We start from the raw sequence: 20,761 nt of genomic DNA on the forward strand, positions 1-20,761 counted from the left end.
TAAATAAGACATTCCTTTATTTCTAGAATTAGAGCTGTTTTTCCTGTGTGTAAGTAGAATAAATGCCACCCAGCTTGTTTGAATGAGTGCTGTTAGTTTGCAGTTCTCAAGACCAGAGTTTGCAGAGGAGAAATCTTACATCTTTCTACTATCTTGCATTAAGCCAAATAACCTAGTAGTATTTAGTGTGTTAAAGAATGAATGGCAATGAGATTAAAGCAGTCATTGTTTGAGGAGGTTGGTTGAAACACTTGAAATGGAATGATGTATTATGTATTATAAAGGATAAAGTTATTAAACTCAAAAAAAGATCAGAGAATACAAAGAAAAATCACAATTAGACATTATGTAGAATTTTAGTAATGCAGTGAAGTGAAAATGCCATTAACTAATGAAATGGAACAGTGAATGAATGAAACTGTTTCTAGAATGAAGCAGAAAGTACCCCATTTATGAGAGAAGATGTTAATACTTTTTAAAATTAACATGTATTATTTGTTTCAGGGGTACAGGTCTGTGATTCATTGGTCTTACACAATTCACAGCACTCACCATAGCACATACCATCCCCAATGTCCATCACCCAGCCACCCCATCTTTCCTACCCCCCTCCACTCCAGCAACCCTCAGTTTGTTTCCTGAGATTAAGAGTCTTATGGTTTGTCTCCCTCTTCGGTTTCATCTTGCTTCATTTTTCCCTCCCTTCCCCTATGGTCTTCTGCCTTATCTTTCAAATTCCTCGTATCAGTGAGATTATATAATAATTGTCTTTCTCTGATAAATTTATTTCACTTAGCATAATACCCTGTAGTTCCATCCACATTGTTGTAAATGGCAATATTTCATTTTTTTAATGGCTGTACAATATTCCATTGTGTGTATATCTATACATCTTCTTTATCCATTCATCTGTTGATGGACATCTAGGCTCTTTCCATAGTTTGGCTATTGTGGACATTGCTGCTATGAACACTGGGATGCAGGTGCCCCTTCTTTTTACTACATCTCTATCTTCAGGGCAAATACCCAGTAATGCAATTGCTGGGTCGTAGGGTAGCTCTATTTTCATACTGTTTTCCAGAGTGGCTACACCAGCTTACATTCCCAGATGTTTATAATTTTTAAAGTTATTGCTTTAAATAAAAGAGATGGTCAAAATGTAACAATGCATATTTTTTGAAAATGAACTGTTTTGTATGAGTATTAGGTGAGAATGCAAAAGATTTCTCTTCATTTTCCCAGATCCTCATCTCTTGAGACAACCAATTTTAACCACTGCTGGTTTTGATTCTTCTCATGTTTATCTTCATGACACCATGCACTGTGCTTGTACCTCTATTTCTAGGTTTACACATTACCCATTGGCCCCTTGCCATGAAAGATGGAGCTGTAGCTCACTGAGATATCTATACCTTTTCTCTCTCTTTCCTTTCCCACTTTTTTTTTTGTAATCATAGCATGAATTTCAGTTATTGGTTATTTTAAAACATTATATATTATAAACTTTATATACTTAAACCTCTATTTCTTGGATCGTCTACTTTATTTCTCTCCACACACGTCTTTCCCACTCGTTTCCTGATTTACGACAGCTATACCATTATTTTTACAGGTTCAGGTTTAAAACATTTACATTTTGTGTTGCAGTCAGTGTAAATCATAATGTCTTCCATGTTTTGTATATAGGTTGATTGTAAACATTGAAAAAACAATGAGGCATGCTTATAGTACTGTGATTTTTTTTTTTTTTCAAACCACTTGGAAAATCTTTGGGATATCTTGTTTTGTAGGATGAAATTTTATTCTGGACTCTTTTTTTTCTTAGCTTTTTCACCATGTTATATGTGTTATTACTCCATAAATACACTCATTCTCGTCAGATAGTATGTCCTGATTTTTGTTTTGAAGACATAGTTATTCTGACCGCAGGACACCTACAAAGGCTCAGGGGTCCTCTGAAGCTATTCCAGGATTGGTTTGGGGTTGGACTGGATCCAGTGGAGTTGTAATGAGCTGTTAGTGGGGAAGGTTTGAGGTGGTTGATTCTGGCTTGGATTATCATTTTCAATCTGGAGAACTTCTATGGAGTTTGGAAGGTTCAGTTGCTCCCTTAACTCTAGCTCCCTATCCTAACTTCTTGTCTCTGTCCCCTTTCCAAGATTCTGACTTGCCCCAGCAAGTTCTGGGTACCCTGAACTGAAGTTTGGGGCACTACTTTGTCACAGGAGGGGCACAGGATTGAGAACTCCTGGCTTAAAATTTGTGATAAACTCTCTCTTCCTTAATCTTTTAGAGTTCCTTTGGTTGAGTCACTAATGAAAGTCAGGAGGTGATGCTACATTGTGTTCATGTCCATTATTTCATCTGATAAACGGACAAAAGTGATGTGGGGCCGAGGCAGACATTGCATTATCCCAATGCTTAGAGACATAAACTAAGGTTCAGGGAGCCCCTCGCATCAGGCATATTGTAAGCCTCTATCCAGTCATTTTCTAGGTGGCTTTGGAGATACCTAGGACTGTTGGGTATAGATGTAGGGCCCTTTCCCGAGCTCCTTTAACTTTCTTCCTATTTCTCTCTCTGACCTCGGCATCAGTCAGTGGGAAGTATGCATTTTGCTCTGCAGTGTTCCAGGTCCTCTGGGTCCATGAAAGGAGCACAGGACAAGCCAAAAACCTTACCTTGGTCCCCTGTCCTGCTTCTCCTTGAAGTAGTGAGTTCAGAGGAGATGCAGGAAGCTTCTATGCCATTACACGTGGTGGGCACAGACAGGGAGAACATGTAAGCACACCCCAACCAGAAGTACATTTTAGTGACACAGTTGTTCTTAAAGGTTTATTCTGATGGGACGGCAGGATTTATACCAGAGAGGCTTGGAATAGCTATTGTTCGTGAAATTGATTGCAAAACATTTGACCTTATTCATCACCCCCTGAACTTGAGGAAGTAGCGTCAAGGTACTCTGATGTGATAGTGAAATGAATGGTTTCTTTGGAGTCACCACGTGTTCAATCTCCTGCCTTAGTTTCTGCTACAGAACCAGCTAGAGCCTTCCTTACCCAGTGGCTCCCTTAACTTGTTACATATGGACCATCCGGATTCTGAACAGAGGCTTTGCTCCAAGAAACCTGATGAAATAGCTGTAAACAAGAAACCCAAAGTTACATGGACTTTATTTTCCTCTAACTGCCGGTATCAACTACTGTGTTTCCAAACTTTGGCTAAAGAAATATTTACATTTTTTGGCTTTTATTTTTTCTGACTAAGGTCAGAGTTTGGATTCCTGTAATTCTAGTGAAAGGAAGAATATGGTCACATTTTAGGGGTGAGTTGGGTAATTGAAAAAACATATGTACAGCTTCAATGAGTAGAAATTTAGAACTTTATATGGAGATTTATGATGACCTTTCTTAACTAGATTGGTAGGAATTTTATTGTTTAAATTAGACTCATATAGCCCCATAGATTTTTAGATCTATGCCAAATGCAGTGATAGAATGCAGTGAATTTGGTATCTCTGGTTCTTATTTTTCTGATGTACGCATAGATGATATTAAGGTATATCCTTATTAGTATCATTACATTAAAGAGTCCCAAACTACTAAGCCATTATTGAGTCCCATGAGTTAACCTTTTTTTTTTTTTTTTTGGTCTGCAAAAATTTGTCCCATTCTTGTAACCCAGAGATTTTTTTTTCCTTTTATTTGGGCATGTGTGTGTGTGTGTGTGTCTGTGTGTTTTAAGTATGGAATTCTTATGATTGGATTTTTTTTTTTTTTCCAGACCCAATGTCTGTGGCTCACGTTATAATGCTTACTGTTGTCCTGGATGGAAAACCTTACCTGGTGGAAATCAGTGTATTGTCCGTAAGTAAATAGATGGTCTGTCATTCTTCATGTTCTTTTGTTGTTTTGGTTGCATGGTGATTCTTAGTACTTGTAACTTCTTGTAATTGCATACCATTAATATGTTTATAGCAAAGCCTTCCAGCTCTCAGATTTTCCTATTTCCTCTGAATCCAGATTGGGAAATACACTAATTTGGTCAAACGACTGTTACCCTTTAGTTCAGTGACTTCCTTTATAATATTTCTGTCTTATAGGGAATAGGGTTACTTTGCTTAAGGGTACACATGACCTGGATCCATAGACTATGTAATCACTTTGATGGGATTTTGGAAAAAAGGATACCGTTGCTGCTTTCCTTATTGAATCTCTAACTCTGTTGGCCTCCCACAAGCCTACTCAAACCTTGTATATTGAATCTGGGGGGTCAAGGCCAAAGACAGACCTAGCTCTTACAGAGGAAAAGGAGTGGATAGAGTATTAGATGCAGATGAGTGGAAAGTTGAGGAAAGAGATCAAATGGTACCAGAAATTCCTCCATTGACTCTGTGGCCACAGCAAACCTCCATATTCTCATCATATCCCACAAATGTGGAGTGACAGACCACATGCCAGGAAAGGTGCTATTTAATGGAGGTACTCTGTCAAATTCGTTATAGCTTCTGTCCTTTATGAACTTTTACTGTCATCATACCTATGAAGTAATTTCCAGTTTTCAGAAAGCTCTGTCAGTGTGATGGGAAAATTTAGAGCTGAAAGGACATTAAGGAATTACTCCACTTTCTCTCTTGGCCTAGAGTAGTCTGTGCAGAAGAATAGAATATTTCAACCAGTGTTCTCTTCTTGGTGACCTGAAAAAGTTAATCTCTTCCTCAATTCTTGATTTTGACCAAAAGCATCTTCTTCATTTGGCACATCATGCTTTATTTAAGGATCAAAACCCAATCACTAAGAGAGGTATAGAATGGTTTTTAGAGTTTTCTAAATGAACTTAACAAAAGAACTCTCTCCTGATGTTCTATAGAATCTCTGAGAAACACTGCCTTCTGGTATTTAAATAGGTATTTGTAGGATCTTTAACAGTTTATTTCTTAATGGTTTTCAATTTCTATTCTAAGCTTTTTTTGATGTTTGAATGCACTATCTAGTGTGTTATTTTTAGCCTTGCACATCTCATTTGCTGCTTGCATTTGAGAAAGGGATCATGCTTTTGAGTATAAAAAGTACTTCTTTGAGTATAAAAAGTACAGCTTCTTGACTATAGAATCAGTGCTATTGTAATGGAGTCCATACTTCTTCTCTCAGGCTGTTGATGTTATTGAGAATGGGACTTAAATGTAGGATAAAAGCTGCTCCGTAGATTATATGTTCCTGGTGGGCAGGATCTGATGTAGAGAATTAGTCTTAGCAGGGCTCAGGATTTTTATAAAAATTATTAAGCAGTAAGCTTATAATAAAATAGGCTCCCAAGAATCTTGCTACAATTTTTATACCATTAAATGTTAAAATTAATATAAAAATAAAATGCTTGTAGGCCTTTAAGTATGCTTAAGTGCAGGACTTCTGTTTGTGTTTTTTCTCTAAATAGGATGTCCTGGGCTTTTGATAGATCGGGGGCTGCGTGGACTAAGCACAGAGGTTGAGACCACGGATGGGGAATGGGGAGTTACTGCATTTTGCCTCCAGACCTTATTTAGCGCAACGTATTTGTTTTGTGAATGCATAAACCTGAGACCGAAGGTCACATAAGTCATGTTAGCAAAACTAACAGGGAAGCTGAGAGTCCAGATTTCCTCATTGGAGGGTTAGGTTCCTGTAACGCGCCACATTCTGAAGCCATGTACTAACACATCTCTGGCTTTATTCACAGCCATTTGCCGGCATTCCTGTGGAGATGGATTTTGTTCTAGGCCAAATATGTGCACTTGCCCATCTGGTCAGATATCTCCTTCCTGTGGCTCCCGATCCAGTGAGTATAACATGTTATTATATATAATATTATTTTATGTGGTTATGCCCTATTTTCTCCTAAATTTGCTTTTGGCTTTTCTCTTGCCTGCAATATACATATATTTTTTTTCTTTTTTTTTCTTTTTTTCACTAGAACATCTGCCTTCTCTGTTCAGCCCAGAATACTTGGACTAGCTCTCCTCAATCTGGCCTCCCATTTTCCTTCTTCACTCTTTACAGGGAAATTACCTATGGGACATAGTTACTATGAATATATAAAGATTATGACCTCCTTTGTATGTATTGCCCTATTCATCTTTGTATCTCCAATGTAAACGCCATATGAGATGCTCAGTGGAATGATCGTTTAATGAACATTTTTGGCTCAAGAAATGAGGCATTTTTCCATGTACTGAAATCTGAGTCTGATTAAACACTTTTTAAAAACTGAAGACCCCTGCCTTTGCAAGAAGAAAATGTGAGAAGTCGTTATGGCAGTTTGGGAAGTGATTTTTCATGAAACACAAGCCTATTTTCCCTCTCACAGTTTTACCACTTCATTCTGTGATACCAAATACATACCCACAGTTCATTCTCCAGAGCCTTTGCTTGCTTGTTCTATTGTTTTTTTTTTTTTTTTTGTACTTTTCTTTTTGGGAGGGAGGGTGGTTATTCTTTAAATATGGTGTCCTCAGCAATGAATTCAGGGAAATGCAGGGGCTGGGAAGAAGGTGAGTCATTATACGTCGTTAAAACCATTGAAGCTCATGCCTGTATAAACTGCCCCTCAACACCTTGACCATTACCAAAGTGAAAAGTGAAGTTCCTTTTCCATTTCCCATTTCCAGTGAGAAAATAAGTTCTCCTTGTAGTGTGTTCCATTTCTGACAAGGTCTTCAAGAAAAGTATTGTGGAATGAATGCATTCTCTTTTGTCTTTTGTAGGTAGAAACTTCAGTGTAGTCAAGGTTGATTACCTGTTAAGGGTCCTGATATTTAGTCATAGCTCTCCTGAGCTGATTAACTGGATAGGGCAAGTATTCCTAATAGACCCTCTTGGTGTCTGCTCACATACCTTGGCATTCATGGTAACTCTGCCTTAGAGCTCTGTAAGATTTTTCTGACAGGGAACGTGCCTGGTCTGCATCCAAGGCAAGCTGGAAGTGCTGGAGGACGGGTAACCCTAGAAACAACTACTAACTAGTGACAGACAGAGCATGTTGGATACGTGCCCCAGCTTCCTTGCCTCTCAGTTTGTAGGACTATGGAGTGTGTTCAGAACTGTCTCTTGGAGTTTCCTAGTGGACTGAGCCCCAGCTGCCCACAGTGGTAAAAGGCTTGATCTTGGATTCATCATCTTGATCATCTTCCTTTCTCACCTCCTCACTCTCCTACCAGTGTTTCCTGAAGTTACTTCTAAAACGGACTTTCATTTAAATTACTGTCTCAGAATCTGCTTCTGGTGGAACCCAAATGCAGGCTACGGGTAAATACGGTCAGTTGTTGATGGGGATAGAAACTTCCCCGTGGGCCGGGAGTCGTTTGCTTATTGCACTGAGAATAGCGTATTCTTATTTCATCTCAGCTTTGTTTTCAATGGCATATTCCAAGCAACAGCAGGTTCATCGTACAAATCAAGGACACTGGAGCTGGAGGAAAACAGAAAGGTAGAGAAGTCAGTGGGTGGCTCTTCTGGGAGCCTGTGGGGCATCTCTCTCTCCATCAGGCTGCCATGGAGAGCTACCTAAGGAATGGGGAAGGAGCCTAGATACCAAGTTGGGAACAGACCCCATCGTTCAGATTGGCCCTTGAGCCAGCCAACAACAGAGTGCTCCTCTGGAGGGGATGAACTATAGCCGGATGATAAAACTGGGTATCCACCTGGGAAGGTCTTCAATACGATAGTGAGAGCTGCTGCTGATATCTCTGTCAAGTAAAAACCGTGAGATGTAAAGATAGGATGTTAACAAGTTGATCTGGTAGCATTCAAGCTAACTTTGAGATGGCAGTATAGTGGTAGGTGCTGTGGGCCAGATTTAGGTTAGAGACTTAATGTCAAAGACTTATGGGTGACGCTCTCTGAAGAGATTTGGGTCCACCTACGGTACCTGGACCTTGGACCTGAGTAGCTTGTGGATAAGAGTGGGATGAGAAGGGCGATCTGGCATCATTAGGATCTTTGAGGCACTTGGAGCCTTTAAAATCATTGGCTTGAACTCTACCTGAATTAATATTGTCTAAACATTTGCAAAATTAAAGATGGCAGAATATTTTAAATTCAATGTAGTTGTGATAATCAGAATTTATTTCTGATCTTTTGAAGTATTATTCTAGGGAATAGCTGTGTTATCCTATAGAACTTTCTGGCCACAGTATGCTTGGCAATAAATATGGAGAGATCACTTTTGCTAACTTTCCTGCTAGTAAAAGGATAACACAGCAGAATATTTGCACTTACTACCAGTGGTTCTACCAAAAGGAGACAAATTTAGATCATTTCACCAATATTTCTTATGAGAACTTTTATACTTGTTATGTGATAGGGATCCAGAGGCCTGGGAAAGTTGTGGGGCCTCTGAGGCCTTACTTTTTTCATTTGACAATGAAAAGAATAAAAGGAAGGATGTTCTTTCAGGCTGTTTTCTACTTTTGAGTGTCCTGGGACTCTGAGAATAGGAAATGATCTCTTAGTGGCCTGAAGAAGAGATTGCATTTCCAGAAGGTCCAAACTGCCAGGCAGCAATTCCTTTGGGCACTAAGAAGACAAGGCTTCTCTTAACCTATTGGAACTCTTGCCACTGGTCATAGGCATTGCACCAGGGCAAAAAAGATTGGCTAGCCAGAGTCAGAAAAACGGGTTTTCTGAACTTTTTCTTTTTTTCTTTTCTTGAGAGAGAGAGAGAGCGAGTGCGAGCGAGAAGGGAGGAGGGGCAGCAGGAGAGGGAGAGAATCTTAAGCAGGTTCCACGTGGAACCCAACATGGGGCTCGATCTCACAACCTTGAGGTCATGACCTGAGCCCAAATCAAGAGTGGGATATTTAACTGACTGAGCCACCCAGGTGCCACCCCAGGTTTTCTGAACTTTAATTTCAAACCTATTTGTACTGTTCTCTGAGTACTCTGAGAAATCTGTCTCTGAGGCTGACAATGGACCCCAAGCAATCCTAATTCTCATAATTGGGTCACAGTAGACTGATTCATGAATTTACTCAAACTCTTCTTTAAATTATACATATAATATAAAATATATTATTATCTTCTTTAATAATATGTATTATTATAAAACTTGTTCCCTAGGATGCCTGGGTGGCTCATTTGGTTAAAGCATCTGCCTTTGTTTGGCTCAGGTCATGATCCCAGGGTCCTGGGATTGTGTCCTGCATTGGTTTCCTTGCTCAGCAGGGTGCATTTGTCTCCCTCTGCCTGCCATTGCCCCTGCTTGTGCTTTCTTTCTCTGTCTCTCTCTGACAAATAAATAAAATCTTTAAAAAAAGTTGTTCCCTGAATTTTATATTTAAGAATTTGTAGGTCAAATTCATACACATTCTGTTTTATTCTTTGTGCCTTTTCAAAGGATTTTAAAAACTAAACTCTTTTTTGTTTTATAGATTCATATTGAGTTGTGAGAAATAATACAGAGAGAACTTGGGTACCCTTCACCCGGTTTTCTCATGTTAACTTCCTGTGAAACTCTAGCATGATGTCACTACCAGGATATTGACATTGATACGGTCAAGAAACAGAAGAGGTCTACCAGTGCAAGGATGCCTGCTGTTGCCCTTTTATAGTTATTTACCTCCTGTTCCTATGCTCTCTTTAATCCTGGCAGCCACTAATCTGTTCTCCAGTTCTACAGTTTTGTCATTTCTAGAATGTTATATAAATGGAATCACACTATAGGGAACCTTTTGGGATTGACTTTTTTCACTCAGCATAATTCCCTGGACAGTCATTCATGTCATTTCATGGATCACCTGTTTGTTCCCTTTTATTACTGAGTAGTGTTACTTGCTTTGGATGTATCTCAGTTTGTTTAGCCACTCACCAGTTGAAGGACATCCAGGTTGTCTCCAGTTTTTTTTTTTTTTTTTTTTTTTTTTTGTTACGGGAGCTGTTCTGAACATTCATGTACAGGTTTTTGGGTTTTTAAAAAATATTTTTATTTATTTTGAAAGAGAGAGAACATGAGTAGGGAAAGGGACAGGGGGAGAGAATTTTAAGCAGACTCCATGCTGAGTGTGGAGCCTGATGTGGGGCTCGATCCCACGACCCTGAGATCATGACCTGAGCTGATAGATGCTTATTCGCAAATTGCTCCCCTTGTGCTTGCCAAGACAGTGGCAGGTCTGTAGAATCATTCCTAACCTCACGCATCCCAAAGGAAATGGTTACCTTAGCCCTGCATCTCTCTCATTCCCATAGCATGCTCAAATTGTTCTCTACTGGTTGGTCATTTTATGAACTAATTTGTCTTGGGCTATCCCCTAAAGGGAGTTTCTTCTACTCTTCCTGGTGCCTGGCAAATGGAAGGCATTCAGTAAGTATTTATTGAATGACTGAAAGATTGACTGAATCTGGAAAAACACACAACATTTATTTGGGATCCTATATAGATACAGGTAAATGGCAGCATTTTCTGCTCCTTCCAGAATGTTGAAACCCTTTGAGGCTGTCTTCTCATTTTCAAGGGGAAGCCCTCATTGGGTTTTAGGGTTCTCCGAGTTATCTGCATGTAGCAGCTTGGACAGTGACACTTACTTCCCTAGTGTTGTCAGTTTCTGGTGAACTCTTTACACAGACTGAGTTTAGGAATATATTCGGGCTTAAAGTATTTAGGGCATCTAACAAATTCACAGCATCCTTATGGATTTAAGTGGAGCTTTGGCTTTTTCTAGAGATAGAGAACTTGGTCTTGTAATCGTTGGACATCTGGGATGCTTGTTCAATTCAGTGTAAATTTAGAATACGCATCAATGGCAGGACTCGATTAAAAAAAAAAACAATTTATGTACATATACTCTCCAAATTATTCCTGCTGTAGTGAAGCTACACATCTAGTTCCTTTATTTCCCCACAGAAATCCTGAGTGATTGTTCTAAAGAAATATGTTTCTCCTCTGAGCATCTGAGACTCACAAAGAATGTGAAGTTTCTTTGGCAGACATGTTTGTGGCAAAACAGACGGTTAAGATCCAATTATTTTTTATTAAGCATGATCCCCCAGCCCAAAGATTCATAGTTCGTTGGTTTATTGGGATCAGTGGACTAACTATGCTGTATTGTTTCACAAGTCTGACCAAGGAGTTTTATTTTTTTAAGGGAGACAGAATATTTTATGGAAATATTTTAGATCTGGAAAAGGTTTACCTGAAAGACAGGATAGGAAAAAAAAAAAAGGAAATCAGATTTTTATTATATTGCACTTACATGTAAATTTATCATTTTTCCTAAAAGAATTCATTCTGTTTTTCAATTTGAACAAATAATGTAAATTCACTATTGGAACTACTGTTAGCGTTTTATCTCAAAGTAGCTAAATGGCTTTGTTGCTCATGTGGGAATGGAAATTAGCTCTTGGCATGAACCACTTTAATTGAAATCAGTTTGTGGGTTGAGTTCCTATGCTGCTTGACACATGACATCATTTCCTGTGCTTTTCCCAATCCTCACTGTTTTTCTAAGATAGGATGAAGCTAAGTTTAACTTCAAATTTTAAAGCAACTATACACCTTTTCCTGACCTACTTAGAATATTATCCAAATTTTCACCAAGTCATTCCTTTTGTATATTTGTAGATAGTTTTTTAATTCAAAAGCATTTTGGCTGAGACATTTTAATAGAATCAGAGGAGCCTAAAATAACTGTTTTAATCAGTTTACTGGGTTGCTTGACTTCTATAACAATGCTCCAACAAAGGATTTAGTTCTGCTTTTATACATGGGGAAATGAAGATAAAATATTTTTAATAGCAACCTACTTAGGGCTGTGTAATAGCCTGGGACATAATGGGCAATTTCTCAGTCTTAGTTTTTGAGGATAGCTTTTGATGTCATTATCTGGTGGTGTGAGCTAAGTAAGTGGAAATTACCTTAGTAAAGTTTTGTACCACACCTACAAGTAGGCAAGGTACTATTCTAGGTGCTTAGGGGGTATAATTAATAACCACTCAAGAAGCTTTTGAACAAATGGGTTGAAGACAGGAGAACTAACAAAAAAAATAAGTTTTAGGTTATATATATTTCAAAAAAGAAGCATAAAGTGCTCTGGAGTCAGAGAAAAGAGGGCTCATATCTAGTGGGAGAAGGAAGAGAGAACAGGAATCAGAAAAGATCCAAGAAAAGAAGATATATTTGCAGTGGGTCTTAGAGATAGGTAGGGATTATTTGCTAACAGCTGTGTGTGTTGTATGCTGGGGATTAAGGGTAAAGGACAAAGAAGTTAAAGAAGAGATTCCACCAGGAAACGAGACCAATGTGCTCAGCATTTTGCATGGCACACAGGAGGTAGTGTTGAGTGAATGAATGAATGATCAGTAGATTGGGGACTGAGCCATAGGACATACTAGAAGTCTGCAGAGCAGCCCTGAAAGGCCCATGGCCATACTGAGAGAGGGAGGAAGTTCTTAGCCTACTAGAGACAGGGAGCTTCTGGTGGTGCTTCAGTAAGTGTGTGACAAATTCCTGAGAAAGTGCATCCCTTTCAGCTTGACTCCGTTAACTCTTTGTTTCTCTGTGAGGGCATAGGAAATATTCACTTCTGCTATCTCTTCCCCATTGTCATGCTGAAATCTGTGTAGCTCCTTATGGAAAATGGTCCTTTCTCTAGAGGTCCACAGCCACTCTTGATATGGCACTGACAGTCCTAACTAGGTCTACCAAAGAAGGTGGCTGCTGTGAGGCGCCCTCTTTCTACTCGTAGCGGGTTTGGCCCCTATGCTCCAGTAAGGCTGAGTAGCTGATTGTTGTTCTTACACACAAGAGGAGGACTTCTCTTCTCCCTCTGTAAAATTGTGGAACCTTTTTCTGTAGGAATATTCTCCCATAGCTTGGAGAACAGGTCAGAGTATGCCAACTTCCAGTGCCCAATCCTAGTCTCCTTGTGTGGGGTTGTGTCAACAAGGATTAATGACGAATTCAGTCAAGCCTCTGTCTTCTCCAAGTAAGGTAGTTATTGTTTCCAGAGGACAAAGGGACAGCCTGGGATTCTGAACACTTCGTTTTAGCATCCTAAATTATTGAACTACAGACAGCCTACACACTAGAGAAGGGAGAGCACGCGTCATTCTGTCGTTCCCCTTCACAGGCATCTGTCACTCCAGTTTCTTCTAGCATCCCGTCTCACGTCCAAGGCTGCCTGCCCCCCATGGTCCTTCTGCCCTGAGTAAAGTCACACTTCTGTAGGTGACAGGGTGACAAAGAGTGGGTTTTAAACACTGCACGACTTATTTAGTTTAAGGTCACAGTTTAAACAAGCAGCTCTTTCTGAGCCCAGGTTGGCTGCCTCCCTTATCAGGCAGCCTTTTATTAAATGCTCTTGTAGGCAGTTTTTTCTCCTTTTTGCTGTCTCCAAAATTTCTTTTAACAAAATTCCTTGGAATTTCTCCCTCAGACCATTTTCCTGGCCACCTACGTTGGGACTCTAAATCTTGTAACAGGAAAACTATTGCTGTTGTAATCTTGTCTCATACAGTTGCTCAAGGCACTATTTTCTTGTTGGTATAAATTACAGAAATGACATTGAGTGGAAAATCTTGCTAAATTAGGGAAGTCATTTAGCACCATTAAAGTAAATAGCAAAGAAACAATTGCATTGTAATTGATTTTATACTCAAACATTAAAATAACACATTTAGTGTTGTCAATTAGGTTATTTCTGCACAAGTATGTGAATCTTGATAAACCATTTCATTTTCTCTCCAGATCACTACAAATCAATTCTTGTGATGTGTTGCAATCTACCTACTTAAACTGCAAAAGTAAATCATTCTTTTTTTTTTTTCTCTTCAAGTCCAACACTGTAACATTCGCTGTATGAATGGAGGTAGCTGTAGTGACGATCACTGTCTGTGCCAGAAGGGATACATAGGGACTCACTGTGGACAACGTAAGTAAACCATACTTATAAGTATCTTACTACATGCTAGACTATGTAGACGAATGTGTAGACAGATAGTAGACAAAAAAAAAAATACAGAATTGAGTGCTGATGGAGTCTCTTTGGTTATGCGGGATGTGGCATTTTTACAGAAGTCCAGTGAGTCTCACGGATGATCAGACCACTGACCTAATGCACTTTGCACCAGATTTCTGACTGGAACCTTTGGAGGGCTGGTTTGACTCATTTTCTTCTCTTTATCTTCAGCACCCCACTTACCTCATCCCCTTCAGAATTCTTGTTTGTTCCAAACGTATACCTTCCATTTGATTGTTGAATATGTCCACCTGGCTTTTGAAGAAGCATCTCGAAGTATTTCAAAACTCAACCTCATCTTTCTCCCCAAACATGTCCTTTTTCTTGATTAATCGTAGCTGCATCTCTCTAGTTTCCCAACCTAGATTCTGCTACTGTAATACTTAAACCACATGGTGTTCGCTTTGCTGGTTCATTCATGAACACTGTTTATTGCGGGTCTACTCTCAGTCGGCCCCTGCAGAAGAGGAAAATTCCTTTAAGAAAGCTTACTTTTTATTACACTAAGATGAATATATACACCCAGCAGAAAATTCAGAGAAGTGAAAACAATAAAAGAGAAAACAATAAAACAGTAAAATTCTCCATAATCCTGTCATTACCTTCCAGTCTTTTAATGGATATTTGGTACATGAGATCTTATTGTATGCATAATTTTTCATACTCCTTTTTTATGTAATATTTTATTAGAAGTATGTTATAGTATTAAAACATTTTAAAATGCTTTAATGGTTGCAGAATATTCCATTATATGGATGTTTTATTATTTATTTAATGAATCTTTTTTTAAATTAATTTATTTATTTGCTTTTAGGGGACTAGGGAGAGGGGAAGAGGGAGAGGGTATTTAATGAATCTTTAATGATGACAGTTTATTCCTATTTTCTCCAGTCTTTGCCATTGTATATATATATTTGCTATGATGAATAATGTTATTAGAAATAAACCAAAATTTATATAATGTCCCCAAGACTGTCCATGCACTGCAGTGTGGTAAGAATAATGACTGAGTTTTGGGTAGCCCACAGCAGTAGTGTGGAGAGCGGAGACACAGGACAGCTTCTCCAATGTGGGAGACCCTTGAGCTGAATCTTGAAGGATGGGGTGGAGATCCCTTGTCAGATGGTGAGAGGTGGGTTTCTCATGCAGCTGGCACAGTCTGGTGGAAACACAAGATCATGGCATAGGACGTGTTTTGGTGTTACTGAGGGAGGTGAGGGGAAGGGAGATAAGGTTAGAATGGAAGCCATGGACCAGGTTTTGAGTGCCTTTATGAATACCGTGTTTGCATCCACGACAGAGCCAGGGAAGAGGAGTGGGTTAACAGCCAAGAGCATTCCTCTGTTGCATGATTTACTCTCCATTTACCATATGCGAAGCACATTTTCAAACTCTTCACATGCATTAACTCATTGAATAAAACAGCAGTCTCCTGAGTTAGAGGTATCTTTTACCTCTAGCAGATGAGGAGGTGGGGCACAGGGACATCAGTGACTTGTCTAAAGTTATATGGGGAGGGACTGGCAGAGTTAGGTTTTGAACCCAAGCAGTCTGATTTCTTGGCCTGTGCCTTTATTGCTATGAAATGCTGGCCTCAGGCACTTTACTTACAATGGTTTACAATGAGAAAGATTTCAGTGGCCACAAGTAATGCTGTAATTGCAGGGGGAAGAAACAGGAAGCAGGAAGACTGGTACCAGGGCTGTGGCTAGAGAGCTGGTGGGAGGGGGTGGAGTCAAAGGCATTTTTGGAAAAAAAAATCATGAAGAGCTGCTGGACATCTTCCTGCTCCCTTTGGTGCTCCTTGAGGGAGTTTAGCCCCAATTCTACCACACGACAGGCATTTAGTTAACACTAGCAGAATTAGAGAAACTTTCCCAGACCTTACTTTCCCAATCTATACAATGGGATGGTTGGCTTAGGCCATCTCAATATTTCTTTTCTGTTTAAAATCTTCTCCTTCTCCTGACTGTAAATCAAGAGGCAAATCAAAACAATGAATATACATAAACCTCTCTAATTTGATGATGAGAAATGGGCTTTTACCATAGTTCTGGCTATAAGGGATTGTGTCAGTTCAAGTCCTCTGATTCCAAGCAGATGCCAAGACAGAACTGGATATACAAGAGATTTATTGTAGAAAATAACCTGTAAGGAAGAAAGGGAGAAGAAGGCGTAGTAGGAGGGGAGGGCCTTCAGACTGTGATGTAGGTCTCACCCCCGTGCAAGGAGAGGGGGACTGTGTATGTTGTATAGAAGGTGCCTCAGACCAGAATGAAGCCTTGGTCAGGCTGATGGTGAGCCCAGAGCAAAGATCTCCCATGGGGAGAGTTCCATGATGGGAGAAATGCTCAGTCTCTGGTACCCCGCTAAGCTTAGTCATTGGATGGTAGCAGCCAATCAAGGGCAGTTCTGTGTCTTTGGCATGAACATGAAGCAGGTCTGAAGGTGCAATGGCTGGGGGCTGTCAGCCAGCTAAGCTCCTTACAGTAGGTTTTCTTGGAAGGAGATCTGAGCGGCTCAACTCCATGACTGCCACGAGGATACAGATAAAGTGTGCAGGAAATACATGAAGGAGGAATTAATTCAGAAGGAGGAGCTATTAGGGAAGTCTCATGGTGGAATGAGATGGGAGCTGGACTTTTGAAGTGTGGGTGGTATTGGCAAATTTGGCTCAGAAGAGCCTACCACCTATGGATAAAAATGTCTAGAAAGAGGCCACGCGTGAAGGAATTTCAGGAAATTGTACAGAGAAGAGTTGTTCGGGGCACGAGCTCTCAGATCCTATTTTAATGCCTTTTCTGGCAAGTAAATTGTCCCTCCCTCAAGCATCGCTGGACTTATCTCATGAATAGACTGTTACAACAGTCAGTGGGTCTTCATTACGGCACATAAATATGGTTGGAATTAATGTTTGATTGTTTGCAGTTAATTGTGTGATTTAACATGCCGTATTTCTGTAACAGTGACAGAGGCCAGCATTTTCCCTCACGGGAGCCCTCAAATCATAAGCAAAAGAGTCAGCTTGCTAAAATGCAGTTCTCCTCCACTGACATCTCCTATAAACCACCATTTTAGATACAGAACTGAAAGCATTGCTCAGCTACTTCCCAGAATGAAACTGTCGCATCAACATGGGTTTAAACTCACTTATTCCTGGCAGTTTAACCCAAGTTGACTGAGGAGCATATGCAGAGCTGGAACTGGAGCAGACCTGTGGAAAATGAACACCAGGATGATTATTTAGGTTTTTTTATTGTTGTCCCTCAGGGGATGGTAAGTGTGGTAAGTGTTACGTCATCAGCATCTGCTTTCAGGTAATGGCTCTCAGCTCCTCTCTCCTTCCCTTCCAGCTGTCTGTGAGAGCGGCTGCCTCAATGGAGGCAGGTGTGTGGCCCCGAATCGATGTGCCTGCACTTACGGCTTTACCGGACCCCAGTGTGAAAGAGGTAACTTTTTTTAGTGGATTACTATAAATATGTTCTGGTGGCTAAAGCTATTCCTGACTTAAGCACGTGTTGGCTTTATAGAGCTCCTGCATGAATTTTGCTGAACTTTAAGGAAGTTTCTGATTTGTCACTGGGAAGTTTCCTGCGATGACAAGACAGTGGCCCTACGTCTAGGCATGTTATTCTATAATTCTTGCCAGGGGCCTGCAGGACTGCAGGACTCACTAGTGTGCCTAGGCATAAGCACCAGTTGGCAGGCATTAAGATCAAAAGGGGAGAATTTTCCAAAGGGGTAAGGACTGAGCTCCTCATTGTTCTAGTAAATTAGAGAAATGGCTCCACATGAAACATCTGTATGGAAAGGAAAAAATTTAGAGTGAAGGAAAATACTCTTAAAGATCTGTGAGGACCTACTGGAGGCCATAGTGGCATACAGACTACGTAGTATCCAAAATGCCCTGGAAATGTCAGTTGCGGAGGAGCTGGGCATTCACATACGCGGTTTATCCAGTACTCAAGGCAGCCCTCTGAAGTGCATATTCTTATGGAAAGACCAAGTCTCCGGGAGGGCATGGGATCTGCGTAAGTTCACACACCTGATAATAGGCTTTAATTGGAATGTAGGTTTTCTGCGTCTAAGTCTGATGCTCACTGCTGCTCCTAATTGAAAGAAATGTTCTACCTGGTTTGCCTACGTGTACATGCAAATGTGATATTGAGATATATTTAGTGTGACATATTGTTGAGTTTTCCCTCTAACCTGCTGCCTTTGGCTCTATTGATTGTCTTGTCTCTACATTCATAGCTGTTTCTCATCGTTCTGAGTTTTATGGTGAAGGTGTGGGAGGTTTATTTCATATAAAACTGTACAAATAGTCATGAAAACACTCATTAAAAATACTCATGAATCTTTTAAACCACAGTCATCACTTTTTGTCCCAAGTTGTATAAAGGTTTTTTCTGTTCTGCGATGGAAAGCTAAGATTCAAGTAGCAGATGTTGAATGTATGTTATGTTATGAACCAAGAGCAGAGATCAGTATGGGAGAGATTATTTTCTGCTTCTATTTTACAAGTTCATTTAAACTTGGATAAAGCAATAATACCTATTTTAGTAGGTTGTAACTAGGTCATTAGTAATTGTAACAAGGGCCTAGAGTTACTAGGCCAATTACTATTATTACTGGATAAATTATATTGTATCTTAATTCAGTACCACTATATGGTGTGATGAGTAATGCATCATGGGCTTTTAGCATCATTTTGGAGTCCCTCTTTAAAAGTGTTTCACTGTATAACCTGAAGTATTTTTATTGATTTGGAGATAATATATCTCTAACAGTGTTCAGAATAGTAAACATACCTTTTTCAGTTAGCTAGTATCATTTCAGTTAGCTAGTATCATAGTAAAGATACCTTTTTCAGTTAGCTAGTATCATTCTGTGGCCTTGTTACTACTCAGTGAAGATGTTGTGGGGTTTAAATTGTTGAGATTAAAATTGCTAGTATGTAACTTGAACAGTGGTGTGTGAAAATAATTCCTCAGATGATAATCTTGGGCTTAATTTATTTTAGAAAAATCACAAACAGGAAGAAGTGTTAGGGCATTTTACCTCTAAGAAAGTGGTTAATGATTTACTATAAAGAATATTGATGCCCACAGTTCAGGCATTGATGTTAATACAGTCTAAAATAAAGGGGACGTGATATTTAACCATTCCACAGTTATTTTTTCAGATAGCTTTTTTCAAAAGACTTCACCTTTGGCCAAGATTAAGAAATGAAGGGAATGCATTGAGTTACTAAAATTCTAATCAAAACTGGCATATTATTCAGGGATTTCTCTATACTCGGAGTGTCTTTAACTGCTCCATTTCATTATTGTTATCCTGAAATTTGCACTAAGGCATACATGTATTTTGGTCCCATAGATCTTTACAGTGGGGATTATCTGAATAAAATTAATCCCGAAATGGCAGATTTTCAGGCATGTGCAGTAGTGGAGGTTGGGTGGGAAACAGGCTCTCTTTCATTGTTACCCTTTGCCTGTTGTACCCGTGAATACTGTCCCAGACCTTCACGGGGACAAAGGAAATACAAGTACAATTTCCCTCACCACATGGGAAAGGGGAGTCTTTTCAATTCCAGAATTGAATTTCCACTTATACAGTCTTCATTGTTTTCTGCTGTTATGGAAGTCATCTGCTTACCTCTTTAAAGAACTAGGGGCACTATATCCCTTTATTCAAATGCATGCTCATGATTTCAAGAGTGATTAATAAAAAGGTAGGAATGAGTCAGGACAAATCTATCCTGAAGCACAGGGAAGTGTTCAGTGTGACTTCTGAAGGTGGATTAGTATATTGGTTAAGTTGTTTATCACTTAAGTTGTTTAACTACCTAGGCTAGTAACATTATGTTTTAATTGGGATATGGCTTTTTATTTTTAAAAAGAACTTCCAGGAACTCTTTACTAATCCCCTTTCTCCCTTCCTGGAGGCTGAGCCAAGTGCTCCTTCTGCATTCTCCCTTAGCATACTCTCCAGGCCTGTTTTGATAGCGCTCACCACATTATGTTGAAACAGCAGGTTCCCATGCCTCTCTCCTTGACTAGGGTATAGCTCTTCAACATTAACTATGGTTTCCTCAGCTTTTTAATTCCCACATGAGGTTCAATGCCTAATGCATAGTACATGGTCAGTAAATGTTGAACTGGACTTATTTTAAAGCACCAGAAAATCTGGAGATATGATTATCACATTGAACAAGTATCTCCTAGAAGTAATTGCTGTTTACCTATTTGTGGATAGTCCTGGATACTTATCACCAGTTTCATTTTAAGCAGAATTTACAGTGTTGATGACTACTTGAATTTGGCCCCATCTTTTACAAGTATGACCTTTTAGGGCCACAAGACTGTCTATTTTCAGTTGGAAAGGATGCAGAAAGAAAGGTACATTTTGACTAAAACCAGGTGGCAATAAGCAAATAAACAACTTCCTATCATGATGTAACACGCATGGAAAGGAACTTTTCAAATGTCAGTTACTAGTACCTCTCAGGATAAGCAGCTTTGTCCCCGGCAGTTACTGGAACTCTTTACATCTGTAACAACCTCAGAGAGCCGATGTAAGTATGGGATACCCTTTGGGGGTGACACTGGCAAGATTTGGATCACTTTGAGCCAGTAAGTGAATCTTAATAACCCATGAACATAGTGTTTGGATTTGTGATGGAGACAAGTGGTGGATCCATGCTTGAATTGCAAATCAGAACATTCATTCAACACATGCGATCAGAACATGAAGCAAATTTGTCTCACTTGTGGC

General features: G+C 39.6%; 1 protein-coding gene across 1 annotated transcript in view; it reads left to right on the forward strand.

Moving 5' to 3' along the window:
* The window catches only part of FBN1 (fibrillin 1), a 229,404-nt gene that overhangs the window by 24,035 nt on the left and 184,608 nt on the right, over nucleotides 1-20,761 (forward strand). Inside the window, exons 2-5 of the mRNA XM_032856557.1 lie at nucleotides 3,784-3,866; nucleotides 5,716-5,814; nucleotides 13,802-13,897; nucleotides 17,338-17,433. Coding sequence (XP_032712448.1) covers nucleotides 3,784-3,866; nucleotides 5,716-5,814; nucleotides 13,802-13,897; nucleotides 17,338-17,433 — 374 coding nt within the window. The remainder of the gene's footprint in view (nucleotides 1-3,783; nucleotides 3,867-5,715; nucleotides 5,815-13,801; nucleotides 13,898-17,337; nucleotides 17,434-20,761) is intronic.

This window comes from Lontra canadensis, unplaced genomic scaffold (assembly GCF_010015895.1).
Source record: "Lontra canadensis isolate GAN:19392208 unplaced genomic scaffold, GSC_riverotter_1.0 scaffold12, whole genome shotgun sequence".
In the NCBI taxonomy this organism is placed as follows: domain Eukaryota; kingdom Metazoa; phylum Chordata; class Mammalia; order Carnivora; family Mustelidae; genus Lontra; species Lontra canadensis.